At 42.3% G+C, this 13456-nt stretch overlaps 2 protein-coding genes across 2 annotated transcripts in view; one reads left to right on the forward strand and one right to left on the reverse strand.

Moving 5' to 3' along the window:
- Positions 1 to 5025, reverse strand: part of tmem68 (transmembrane protein 68) — a 34845-nt gene extending 29820 nt beyond the window's left edge. The window contains exons 1-3 of the mRNA XM_034104511.2: positions 4127 to 5025; positions 3117 to 3251; positions 1552 to 1725 (exon numbers count right to left, since the gene is read on the reverse strand). Of these exons, the coding sequence (XP_033960402.1) occupies positions 1552 to 1725; positions 3117 to 3176 (234 nt within the window). The 5' untranslated portion in view covers positions 3177 to 3251; positions 4127 to 5025. The remainder of the gene's footprint in view (positions 1 to 1551; positions 1726 to 3116; positions 3252 to 4126) is intronic.
- A 3628-nt stretch (positions 5026 to 8653) lies between these two features.
- The window catches only part of tgs1 (trimethylguanosine synthase 1), a 32789-nt gene continuing 27986 nt past the window's right edge, over positions 8654 to 13456 (forward strand). Inside the window, exons 1-2 of the mRNA XM_034104971.2 lie at positions 8654 to 8894; positions 10643 to 10707. Of these exons, the coding sequence (XP_033960862.1) occupies positions 8782 to 8894; positions 10643 to 10707 (178 nt within the window). The 5' untranslated portion in view covers positions 8654 to 8781. The remainder of the gene's footprint in view (positions 8895 to 10642; positions 10708 to 13456) is intronic.

Genomic DNA, 13456 nt, shown 5'->3' on the forward strand with positions numbered 1-13456 from the left:
CAAGTGGAAGTGGCTGCTCCCTCAGATGTCTTTTAAAGGTAGAGTGTTGGTTTTAAACAACCTTGTGGCATCCCAACTGTGGCACCGTCTTACCTGTGTGGACCCTCCCTCGGGCTTACTAGCCCAAATACAAAAGAAGTTGGTGCGTCCATTTTGTGGTTTTAGAGAGACTGTTTTCCATGTTTTTACAGAGTGCAAGAGACTCACGGGTTTCTTCTCTCTTTTAACATTGGTTTTTAGTCTTTTTAGTATAGCTTTTACCGAGAGTGTTTTTATCATGGGGGCTCCATATAAAAAGACAAACAAGGAAAAGTGGCAGCTCCTGAATTACCTCTCTGGCGAAGCAAAAATGGCCATTTTGTTAAGTAGAAAAAACAGGGTTGAAAATAAGAAAGGGGAAGAGGCAAAAGCGATCTGGCTGTGCAACATCAGAGCCAGACTCTGGCTGGAGCATCGTTTTTATAAACATATTGGAGACTTGGATGCTTTTAAACAACGTTGGTGTTATAATGATATTGTGTGTTCTGTGGTGAATGAGGATTTGCACAAGTTTTTAAGACATAGGTTTTAATGTACTATTTTAAGTGATTCGTTCATTTTTTTGCTCAATGAAGCACTTTATTGATCGAATGTATAACTGATCATATGTAAATAAAGTGTTTTTGCAAAAGTCTTCTTCTTCTTCTTCTTCTTCTTCTTCTTCTTCTTCTTCTTCTTCTTCTGAACGCCGACACCTCCTCATCTCCACCGCTCCCATGTTTTATTTTGTGTTGCCATAAGTTAGTCTCTCTGCGTTTCTGCGCTGGGCTAATGCTAATAATGCTAATGCGAGGATAATAAAATGGCGGCTTCACAAAACTTTTTGGGAGTTGTACGGGGCGTGGTTTGCAATCCGCCCAGCCAATCAGAAATATAGCTCTTTTCTCACAAAAGAGCCGCTCGAAAGTCCCTGCTCTCTAGCAGGGACTTTCGAGGGGGTAAAAAGGTTCGCATTAACTACTTTTAGTACCGGCTCTTTTTGGTGTGAACGCGATCATGAACTAAGTTCCCATGAACCTTTGTGGGAAAAGTACCGGAGTGTGAATGCGCCTATTGGTCATGTGCACGTTCGTGTGTGTTGGAGGAGGGGCTCTGTAAGGAAGTGGCAGATTTGTTCCGACTGTGTATTTTCAAATTCTAGCGCACTCGAGCTGGTTTCTCCAAAATGACCTACCCCACCTTTAAGAGTATATCATCAATAGTTAGAGTTGAAATATTTGGATTAGATTCATTGTGATTTGACTCTGAGACATCCACCACCCCACTCTCACTCCCTTCCACCATTTCACTTTCCTTAGTGTTGATAATAAATAATCTATTCTAGGGTAGACTGATGAAGGGGTTGAAATTCCCTCCAAAACACTGACACTTCCCATTTCGGCACTTAATATTTTATATAAATAGATGACATTTGGAATCATTTGAGTGATGGTATCATTTGGTAAATGACATGACATGTAATGTACTGTTGCCATAATGCAAAAGAACATGATGGAAACTGTGTTTGCGTACCTTGTAGACATGAAGGAAGAGTATGGAGAGGTAAAGGAGGATGACGATGAGGAAGGGCAGGATGAAGACGATGATCAGAGGGGTGAAGACCCACAGCAGGTACTCCAAAACACTCAGATAGTCCTCCAACTGACCGAGGCCCGCCCACTCCTCCCACTGATGGAACACACACACCTGTGGAACAGCACACACACTGAAAACACTTGCAGCAGGCAGTATGAGAAAAAGAAATGCCTTTTGAACATTAAAGCATGTTAGGTCTTCCGGGGCCTACTAGCTCCCTCGCTCTCGGTTGCCTTTGAAGTAGTGGCTCCAACAGTATGGAACTCTCCCCCTACAGACATTCGGTCTGCAGTCTCAGCTTTTAAGAACAACTGAAGAGCCATCTTTTTGAATTGGCCTTAAGATGTGTGTGATGTGAAGTAAGATTCCTTTGTTGGTTCCTTTTGGGACTCTTACGATCCTGTGTTTTGTTTTTATGTTAATCTTAACTTCTGGCACACCTTTGTATTGTCTTCATGTTTCTGTGGTCTTGTTTTTTTACTTTTTTCTTGTGAAGCACTTTGTCAATTGTATTGTTATTCGTAACATTATTATTATATATTATTACACAGTAGAGAAACAAAATACTAATATGAACCTGAACCTGAAAATGAGCAGAATAGAGATGTTGATTTAGGGACAAGGATTCAATATGCATCCTACCTTGTAAGCAGAGATCAATAACTGACGATTTGTTAGAATAGAATGTCAAAGGTAGTGTAACATGCCCACAATTATTTCCAAGAGAGTCTTTAAATGCCCGGATTCAGTTTCCGTCAGATAGTAAACGCAAAGCAGCAGATCCTCTGCAACAGGGAGCAGCCAGTCAGTGTTGTTTGTTTGCAAATTCTATTAGATTTACAAAACAGTTGGTGAAGAATTCTCTGTCAATCATCTAATTGATTAACTGACTTATTAAATCAAATGTATTTACTACATTAAAAATACATGTGTATTACACCTGTATAACTGAACACATACAATGTCACCTTTTCTATTTCTTCCTCCCAACCTGATGTAGTGTTTGAACCAACTCAGCACCGTCTGGCAGTGACAATAGGCCCAGCATATGTGTATCCTTTGTACTAGTTGCATTATTTTTATTTAAAAGATGTTTCCTCTTGTTTTTTTTGCTCCAACATGTCAACATGTTTCCAGCAGCACTGCAATAAATAACAATTCAATTGAACAAACTGAGCTACAACTGGCACGTTAGTAAACAGTAGTCAAACCCCTGATACGATAAAATAATCATTAGCTTTTGCTCGAGTAATCAACCAATTCCTTTAATCATTTGATCAGAGCATTTTTGGAGCGCTGTCTGCTAACTCTATCACCTTTGCATCACTCCAATGCAAATGTACATGTGCATGTATGCATTACCTGTGTGTGTAAAAGAATGAACAGCAGTCATTATGCAAATATTGGCAGGTATCCCTTGAAAAAGAGATCAATGATCTCAATGGGACCTGCCTGGTTAAATAAAGGTTTGAAATGAAATGAAAAAAGGACAGGGATCCTACCAGGAAGGAGACAGTGTCCTCTGCCCCCCTCAGACAGGACTCGTTCCCGCTGCGGGACATCCTGCTGCAGACGCTTCAAACAGCTGAGATGAGCCTCACAGGCTGTGTGGAGAACATCTGCTACACACAGGTGAACTAAAGGAGGAAAACACCACGCGTTAGTCCATTAGCTAACATGTTGCAATATTGCAATTGTCTTGCCTGTTGTACTGATTTTCATCAGGTACATATCGGGATTTCAATAGCAATGTAGTAACGAGCACCAGCCTCATTCGCAGCATTGAATCACATGAGGTTAAATTGCATATTATTTCATGGAAGAAAGCTTTAATGCTAGACTTTGTTTACTTTCGTACCATAATGACATCACTGGCACTTCTATTGGCTAGCGCTCCAACACATTGTCCGTGATAGGCTAAGGGGCTGGCAGAGGGCGAAAAGAGGTGCTGCAGCACAGGCAGTATGAGAACAATAAAGAGCTTTTTGAACATTAAAGCATGAGACATGTCCCAGGAGAGACACTACATACTGATATACACCTGGAAATGAGCAGTTTCACTAGAGAAACTGAAACAGAGAAAAGTCATAGTTGTGTTTAGCAAATTGTACTGGTGACAAATACTCTATCAATCAACTAATGAATTAACTGACTTAAAAAAGCTGTACAATGATAACTGTAAAAATACAGTGACACTTTTTCCATAGCCCTGTAGTCACGAGCACCAGACGTATTTGTAGCACTGAATCACATGATAGTTATTTATTGGAGCATAGCTTTACTGCAGGGAACAATGTTAACGTTACACTGTAGCTATAAGAAGTAGACGGGTACAGTCAAAGCAATACATTTAATAACCTAGTAACCTTATATGAGCTAAGCTAAAACAGTGAGCTAACGAGTGTTATTGGCAGAACCAGAAGAATGTGAGTTGACAGCGAAGCCTTCAGCGTAAACAGAGAGCATCACCTTAAAGAACACCACACACAGAATACTGACAGGAACACGTTACCTTTGACAGTCGACTACTCCATGAACAGATCCATTAAAACAAGCTTATATATATTTAATATTACACGGAAAGAACATTCAAGTCCGTAAGCTAACAACTGTCCTGTCCCTGAACCCGGAACGCTTTGACGGTGACACGACAAGGTGTTAACCCTTAAGAGGCTTCTCAATTCTTAAATTTCCCCTCCTCGACTCCCCTCCTCGAGACTTAGTCCCGCCCACAGGAGATGCGAGTGGAGGACCGAGGAGGGGAACCGAGGAGAGAGAAGGGGAAACAGCAGACGTTTAAAGAAATGAGAACTCCTCTCCTCTGAGCGGTCATATTAAAGCGACATCCGTTCATTATTACGTGGAAACAGCTGCATCAGCTGTCGAGTGTTTTGTCGTAGCCTGTATTTTATAATCTCTGTTACATCAGCTGAACATTGTTCACCCAAATATTTACTTTGAATTCATTGAGAGTGCGGTATAATGAGACAATAACAGGCTACAGATGCGGACACACAAACACAAATATATTTATATAAATATATACAATTTAAAGTATGAGAGCTGTTCTCTCTGTAAACATCGCGACGCGATGAAAGCAGTTTCTAAAATAATATCCAGAGGATGCATGCAGAGCTGTCATTGGCTGAGATAAGTCCGGCCATGCGTCACGCCTCCACCATTCCCAGAAATGCATCCATGGAGGAACCATCAGTGTATCCTCGGTTATAGCTCCTCCAGAGAGCCTCCTCGACGCTCGATGCTCGGTCCTCGGTGTGCATTTAGAGAAATGAGATGTCCTTCAAAATGGCGCGCTGAAATTCATTTCCGGGTCACTACCGGAGGACCGAGGAGTCGAGGAAGGGAAATTTGAGTATTGAGAAGCCTCTTTAGGGTGATTCAGTTCCTGACAATACAATACTGGACCCACAGATAATTTCCGCTAAACAGCAACACAACAGACACTTCCTTCAAAATAAAAGTGCAAATAGGCCTACTGTGTGTTTGAATACAATACACTATTCAAAAATTCAACATGACACAAAATGAACACACACGCATACATTAAATAAAGAGCAACAAAGTTGATGAAAATGTGTTGTCATCAAATATGATTGCATCAATCCCTACTCATATTTGCACAACTAAACGACTAAATAAATGTAGGCTATAGATATGAATCCAACGATACAGTCGAAGAGTCTGTTACAGTAAATACAAGTAAATGATCTACATACATGAGCCAAATTAAATCGGGTGTATTTGTTGTGTTCTTGATAACTAAAAACACAAGTTCTGAATCAGAAAGTGTAGTAGGCCTACAGTAGATTGTTGATAGGCCTACGCCTTAGATGCACGAGTACACTCTTCCATAAGTGGGTCAAAAAGGACCCGTATTAGAATAATGTGTTTGTATGCCATGTTTGCATCACTTGCATAATATTTAGTATTATATTTTGGTTCACACTAGAAACATTTTATATTTAATTTTCACTATTTGGAAAAAAAATTATATTTGGAAAAAAAACGTTTTGAACATATATTGATGCAAAGATCTCCACTATTCTGAGACCCTCACAGTATTCCAGTCCCTTTTCAAAACTCATCTCTTCTCCTCTTGTCTACTCAAGACACTGCGGTACTTTTCCCACAAAGGTTCATGCGAACTTAAGCCGCGTTCACACTGCGGTACTTTTCCCACAAAGGTTCATGCGAACGTAGTTCATGCGATAAATACAGATCGCGTTCACACCAGAAAAAGTCCCTGGGGGTGGATTAGGCAAATGAAGCCGCTGACGTCACTTCTTCTTCTTCTGCTTTGGGTTTACTGGCAGGCCGCAACCCACTTCACGGCGTATACTGCCGCCCAAAGTCCCCGGCCGGAAGTCCCCGGAGTTGGAGAAGGCTTCAGTAGAAGCTGCTGGGAGTCCTAGCAGCTTCTACTGAAGCCTTCCGAGTAAATCGCCAGAACGCCGACACCTCCTCATCTCCACCGCTCCCATGTTTTATTTTGTGTTGCCATAAGTTAGTCTCTCTGCGTTTCTGCGCTGGGCTAATGCTAATGCTAATAATGCTAATGCGAGGATAATAAAATGGCGGCTTTACAAAACTTTTTGGGAGTTTTACGGGGCGTGGTTTGCAATCCGCCCAGCCAATCAGGAATATAGCTATTTTCTCAAAAAAGAGCCGCTCGAAAGTCCCTGCTCCCTAGCAGGGACTTTCGAGGGGGTAAAAAGGTTCGCATGAACTACTTTTAGTATCGGCTCTTTTTGGTGTGAACGCGATCATGAACTAAGTATGGAGTTAGATTTGGGTCAATATTCTAGCGCGTAAAACAAGCTACTCACGAGCGGAAAATGTGCTTTTACACGCGCATAAAATGACCCTCGCGCGCAGATTAAAACCCCGCGAGCGGCTCTGCGCCCGCGAGTGGCTCTGCGCTCGCTCGTGAGAGAGACAGCCTTCTTGCTCGAGTGTCAGCTTCGCGGAGTCTGTCTACGCGCGTGAAAAGTTTCTGGGATTTTGGAGCGGAGCCACTGGACTTTGATTGACAGCTGCAAGAAAACCCGGAGTTGCCAGGTTTGATAAATGCCTGCACTACCAAGAGCCGAGGAGTGACGGCAGCAAAATCAGTTGGACGAGATTGAATGGTAAAATTGTCCATAAAAAACTATTATATTCGTAAAGTGTACAGCTAATATATATATATATATATATATATAAAAATGTATTTTATTTAAAACAATATATTTTTGAGTGGGCTGTATCTGTCGAAAATTGCTAGCTACTGTCTGCTGAACACTCTTAGAAGGGATGTGTCAAATATGACACAACATGTGTTGAATTTCAACACACCTACAGAGTGTGCTCAGGGACAACACGTGTTGTGTTTATTTATGTGTAAATCATTTTTACACACAAAATGTGTTACATGCCCCTAACACACAATGTGCACATTTTACACATTGTGTGTCATAAATGTGTAACCAAGATGAACACACTCATTTGTTATTTCTGCACATTTTGTGTTATATTTCTTTAACCAGAATTAACATTTGATTGTGTTATATCTGCACATTGTGTGTCAATGACGAAGTACCAGGTGGTGGATATGGTTTTTATTCAAAAAAATTGAATGTAAGAATAAATTCATTGGACATTTATTTACAAGGATTTCATTAGCACAATATGTCATTAAGAAAATAATTGTTAACATTTAAAAACATTAATATTTTTCTAATTCATCAAATGTTGACAGAATAGATCATTCATAAAATCACACCTAAAAAAACCTTATACCTTGGTTAAAACAAACTTAATCTTCAGCAAACTATTGTTGTAAATGACTTTCAGCTGAGGGAATATAGTGATGAGACTCTTCACAAGGACCACCTTTTCAGTGTTGGATGGATAATTAAGGATTAAAATGAATGACAAGTGAGCTATTTATTTTTTATTTTTCAAAAAGAATACAAAAAGTTCTAGCATACAAATATTACAAATGCGTGATAATAAAGCAATTGGTTATAAAGAATGTCCTTTTGTATCAAGCAAATACATTTTTACAACCAATATATCACTTAAATGCAACAATTATATATACACATATGGACAACTTTACCATTCAATCTCGTCCAACTGATTTTGCTGCCGTCTCTCCTCGGCTCTTGGTAGTTCAGGCATTTATCAAACCTGGCAACCCCGGGTTTCCTTGCAGCTGTCAATCAAAGTCCAGTGGCTCCGCCCCAAAGTGCCAGAAACTTTTCACGCGCGCGTAGACAGACTCCGCGAGGCTGACACTCCCGCGAGCGAGCAAGAAGGCTGTTTCTCTCGCGAGCGAGCGCAGAGCCACTCGCGGGCGCAGAGCCGCTCGCGGGGGTTTAATCTGCGCGCGAGGGTCATTTTATGCGCGTGTAAAAGCACATTTTCAGCTCGTGAGTAGCTTGTTTTACGCGCTAGAATATTGACCCAAATCTGACTCCATACTAAGTTCGCATGAACCTTTGTGGGAAAAGTACCGCAGTGTGAACGCGGCTTTTGGTTCCCAGAGCATTCCATAGAATGCATGCGGGTAATTGTTGACCCACTTACTACCCGCTTGGGGTAGTAATACAAAAACTATTTGTAGTAAAAACTACAATTTCTTAAAATGTACAAAATGTCAATTTAAAATTTGAATGGCATGATATCCAAAACATGTTTTTTGAGGAATAGCTGGAATATGAAATGATACAATTTTTTAATTACAAAGATACTACAAGAAAACCACCTCACCGGGTCAAAAAATACCCACTTATCCATCTAAGGGTTAAAAGATTTGGGTTGTATTCAACATTTGGTATTTATAGGGCAGCAATTTTTAGAGAACGTTACAGTGTGTCTTACTCTTATTGTACAGATAACATAATGACTACATTTGAGGAAAACCTATTAGTTTTCCGATAATCATATTTTTGTTCACAGAAGACACCAACAATGTGTTTTTCTGCATTTGTCTCTTTTATTCTGAAAATGCATGAGCGGAAGTCTCCATGTTGTCACTGCCAGTCCTAGCGGAAGTTCCCTGAACGTGAGTTAGATGTTGCCATGCTGTTCTTGACACAGACTTGAAGAAACGGTTTGGACCGTATGAGCTCTTGCTGCTGTGTGTTAGAGAGTTGCTGAGTCATGATGCTGGAGAGGAACAGGGTGACGCTGCTCGCGGAGATCTTCTTCAGCAGGAAGCTGGAGGAGGAAGAGGAGGAGAGGATCCACTGCCTCTGCTCCAGAGCCTTCGTGCAGTAAGCATTCCACAGAGCCCTGTGTGTGTGTGTGTGTGTGTGTGTGTGTGTGTGTGTGTGTGTGTGTGTGTGTGTGTGTGTGTGTGTGTGTGTGTGTGTGTGTGTGTGTGTGTGTGTGTGTGTGTGTGTGTGTGTGTGTGTGTGTGTGTGTGGTGTGTGTGTGTGTGTGTGTGTGTGGTGTGTGTGTGTGTGTGTGTGTGTGTGTGTGTGTGTGTGTGTGTGTGTGTGTGTGTGTGTGTGTGTGTGTGTGTGTGTGTGTGTGTGTGTGTGTTCGTTCGTTCTCTGACTTTGTGTGTGTGTATGTGTGTTCTGACTGTGTGTGTGTGTGTGTGTGAGTGTATGTGTGTTCTGACTGTGTGTGTGTGTTCTCTAACTGTGTGTGTGTTTCTGACTGTGTGTGTTCTCTAACCGTGTGTGCTCTGACTGTGTGTGTGTTCTCTGACTGTGTGTGTGTGTGTGTGTTCTCTAACTGTGTGGGTGGGTGGGTGGGTGTGTGTGTTATCTGACTGTGTGTGCGTGTTATCTGACTGTGTGTGTGTGTTCTCTAACCGTGTGTGTGTTCTCTGACTGTGTGGGTGTTCTCTGATTGTGTGCGTGTGTGTGTGTGTGTGTGTGTGTGTTCTCTAACCGTGTGTGTGTGTGTGTGTGTGTGTGTGTTCTCTGACTGTGTGTGTGTGTGTGTGTTCTCTGACTGTGTGTGTTCTCTAACTCTGTGTGGGTGGATGGTGGTGTGTTCTCTGACTGTGTGTGTGTGTGTGTGTGTTATCTGACTGTGTGTGTGTGTTCTCTGACTGTGTGTGTGTTCTCTGACTGTGTGTGTGTGTGTGTGTGTGTTCTCTAACCGTGTGTGTGTGTGTGTGTGTGTGTGTGTGTGTTCTCTGACTGTGTGTGTGTTCTCTAACTGTGTGTGTGTTCTCTGACTGTGTGTGTTCTCTGACTGTGTGTGTTCTCTGACTGTGTGTTCTCTGACTGTGTGTGTGTGTGTGTGTGTGTTCTCTGACTGTGTGTGTGTGTGTTCTGACTGTGTGTGTGTGTTCTCTGACTGTGTGTGTGTGTTCTCTGACTGTGTGTGTGTGTGTGTGTGTGTGTGTGTTCTCTGACTGCGTGTGTGTGTTCTCTGACTGTGTGTGTGTGTGTGTGTGTGTTCTCGGACTGTGTGTGTGTTCTCTGACTGTGTTCTCTGACTGTGTGTGTGTGTGTGTGTGTGTTCTCTGACTGTGTGTGTGTTCTCTGACTGTGTGTGTGTTCTCTGACTGTGTGTGTGTGTGTGTTCTCTGACTGTGTGTGTGTTCTCTGACTGTGTGTGTTCTCTGACTGTGTGTGTTCTCTAACCGTGTGTGTTTTCTCTAACTGTGTGTGTGTTCTCTGACTGTGTGTGTTCTCTGACTGTGTGTGTTCTCTGACTGTGTGTGTTCTCTGACTGTGTGTGTGTTCTCTGACTGTGTGTGTGTTCTCTAACCATGTGTGTGTTCTCTAACCGTGTGTGTGTTCTCTGACTGTGTGTGTGTTCTCTGACTGTGTGTGTTCTCTGACTGTGTGTGTGTTCTCTGACTGTGTGTGTTCTCTAACCGTGTGTGTGTTCTCTAACCGTGTGTGTGTTCTCTGACTGTGTGTGTTCTCTGACTGTGTGTTCTCTGACTGTGTGTTCTCTGACTTTGTGTGTGTTCTCTGACTTTGTGTGTGTTCTCTGACTGTGTGTGTGTTCTCTGACTTTGTGTGTGTTCTCTGACTGTGTGTGTTCTCTACAGGGACCGGGAGCTGTACCGCTCTGACAACAGACTGCTCTCCTTTGATGTGACCAACACAGTCCAAGGTAACTATACAATTCACAACACACACACACGCACACGCACACGCACACAGACAGTCAGAGAACACACAGTCAGTCAGAGAACACACATACATTCAGAGAACACACACACACATTCAGAGAACACACACACACATTCAGAGAACACACACACACATTCAGAGAACACACACACACAGTCAGAGAACACACACACATAGTCAGAGAACACACACACACACACACACATTCAGAGAACACACACACACACACACACACGCACACGCACACGCACTCGCACACGCACACGCACACAGACACAGTCAGTCAGAGAACACACAGTCAGTCAGAGAACACACATACATTCAGAGAACACACACACACATTCAGAGAACACACACACACATTCAGAGAACACACACACACATTCAGAGAACACACACACACAGTCAGAGAACACACACACACACACAGTCAGAGAACACACACACACACATTCAGAGAACACACACACACACACACACACACACACACACGCGCACACACGCACACGCACACGCACACACATTCAGAATTGAGAGGAATTAAGTAGAAAAAAGAGAACAAATATATTACAATTTGAAAAGGCTGTATAAACAAATATATTATAAAACATACTAAAAAGAAGAACAACAAAGTATAAAAGTAATATATAAGTATATAACAAGGGAAGTAAAACAAGATGGTGTCAATGTACACCATTTATTTTATAATCAGTTATAAAGAAGTAGCATTGAACAGAAATGTGCAAAAATCTTTCCATTAGATTTGATGAAACGGTTTTGTTAACATGGAGTAAAACAAAATCTAGTTTGCATCCAAGCAGGAAGTTCAAAGAGTAGTAAAGTGCATGAGGCTTCAATGGATTCACATAACAAACAGTGTGTAGTTTGGTACGGTGCAGACTTATAAACATACACATATAAGCTGCAGGGATTAAGCATATATTAGTTAACAACTGTTGCAATGAATATCAAATACAGATGATGATAATAATACATAGTGATTACAGACATCATAAATGTGTCACAAGGAGTTAAGGTCGCTGAGTGTGGGGCGCTGTGGGTTGGAGCCCCATGACATTCAAAGGGGAGTGGTACTGTAGTTTGAGGACCATGGCTGGGGAGGGAGAGTGGGCCACCTTCCTCTGTATATCTGTGGGCCACCTTCCTCTGTATATCTGTGGGCCACCTTCCTCTGTATGTCTGTGGGCCACCTTCCTCTGTGTGTCTGTGGGCCACCTTCCTCTGTATGTCTGTGGGCCACCTTCCTCTGTGTGTCTGTGGGCCACCTTCCTCTGTATGTCTGTGGGCCACCTTCCTCTGTATATCTGTGGGCCACCTTCCTCTGTATATCTGTGGGCCACCTTCCTCTGTATGTCTGTGGGCCACCTTCCTCTGTGTGTCTGTGGGCCACCTTCCTCTGTATATCTGTGGGCGACCTTCCTCTGTATATCTGTGGGCCACCTTCCTCTGTGTATCTGTGGGCACCTTCCTCTGTGTGTCTGTGGGCCACCTTCCTCTGTATGTCTGTGAGCCACCTTCCTCTGTATGTCTGTGGGCCACCTTCCTCTGTATGTCTGTGGGCCACCTTCCTCTGTATATCTGTGGGCCACCTTCCTCTGTATGTCTGTGGGCCACCTTCCTCTGTATATCTGTGGCCACCTTCCTCTGTATGTCTGTGGGCCACCTTCCTCTGTATGTCTGTGGGCCACCTTCCTCTGTATATCTGTGGGCCACCTTCCTCTGTATGTCTGTGGGCCACCTTCCTCTGTATATCTGTGGCCACCTTCCTCTGTATGTCTGTGGCCACCTTCCTCTGTATGTCTGTGGGCCACCTTCCTCTTCATTTTTCACTTGTCCAGAATGGACAAAAATTGGGGCCACTGGAATCTTCTTCTTCGTCATCGTATTTTACACTTTTCCACGGTTTTTACAACACCGCTAACGTAAGTGAGCGGTGAGATTTTACTGCATCACACATAGGGTTGGGTATCGTTTGGATTTTAACGATTCCGGTTCTGCTTTTCGATTCCGGTTCTTTGAGAGGGTAAAAATAAGTCCCATGACAAACTGGGAGAAAAATATATTTATGAAAACATTAGGTCAAATCTGTATTCCTATTTACAAATCACTTCATACTGTTGCATTTCTTACGGTTATTGAAAACAATTATATAAAAATAATCTCTGCATTGTTTAGTTAGTTCTAAGTGGTGCAGTTTGAGAATGTACAAAGACTCCAGCTCATTCAAAACTCTGCAGCTAGACTACTGACTAATACCAAAAGGAGGGAACACGTTAGTCCTGTCTTAGCTACTCTACACTGGCTTCCTGTAACTTTTAGAATTGATTTTAAGGTGCTTCTCCTCATATACAAAGCTCTGAATGGACAAGGACCCAGCTACATGGCTGACTCTCTAATGAACTACACACCTGCCAGAACACTGTGATCATCAGATGCAGGTCTATTAGAGGTCACCAGAAAGAGTCCTAAGAAGATCGGTGATGCAGCCTTTGTAAACTACGCCCCAAAACTGTGGAACACGTTACCCACCAATATTACGGAAGCCAATACATTAGGCATTTTTAAAAGGCAAAGTATTTGACTGATTTTACACTATTATACTGCACTATTCTCTGTGATTGACATTGCACTATTTCTCTATGTTTTATTCCCCATGTTTTTATTTTTAATTATTTGATTCCCACTTTATGCTTTGCTCTTGCTGCTTG

Source organism: Pseudochaenichthys georgianus, chromosome 17 (genome assembly GCF_902827115.2).
Source record: "Pseudochaenichthys georgianus chromosome 17, fPseGeo1.2, whole genome shotgun sequence".
Taxonomy (NCBI): domain Eukaryota; kingdom Metazoa; phylum Chordata; class Actinopteri; order Perciformes; family Channichthyidae; genus Pseudochaenichthys; species Pseudochaenichthys georgianus.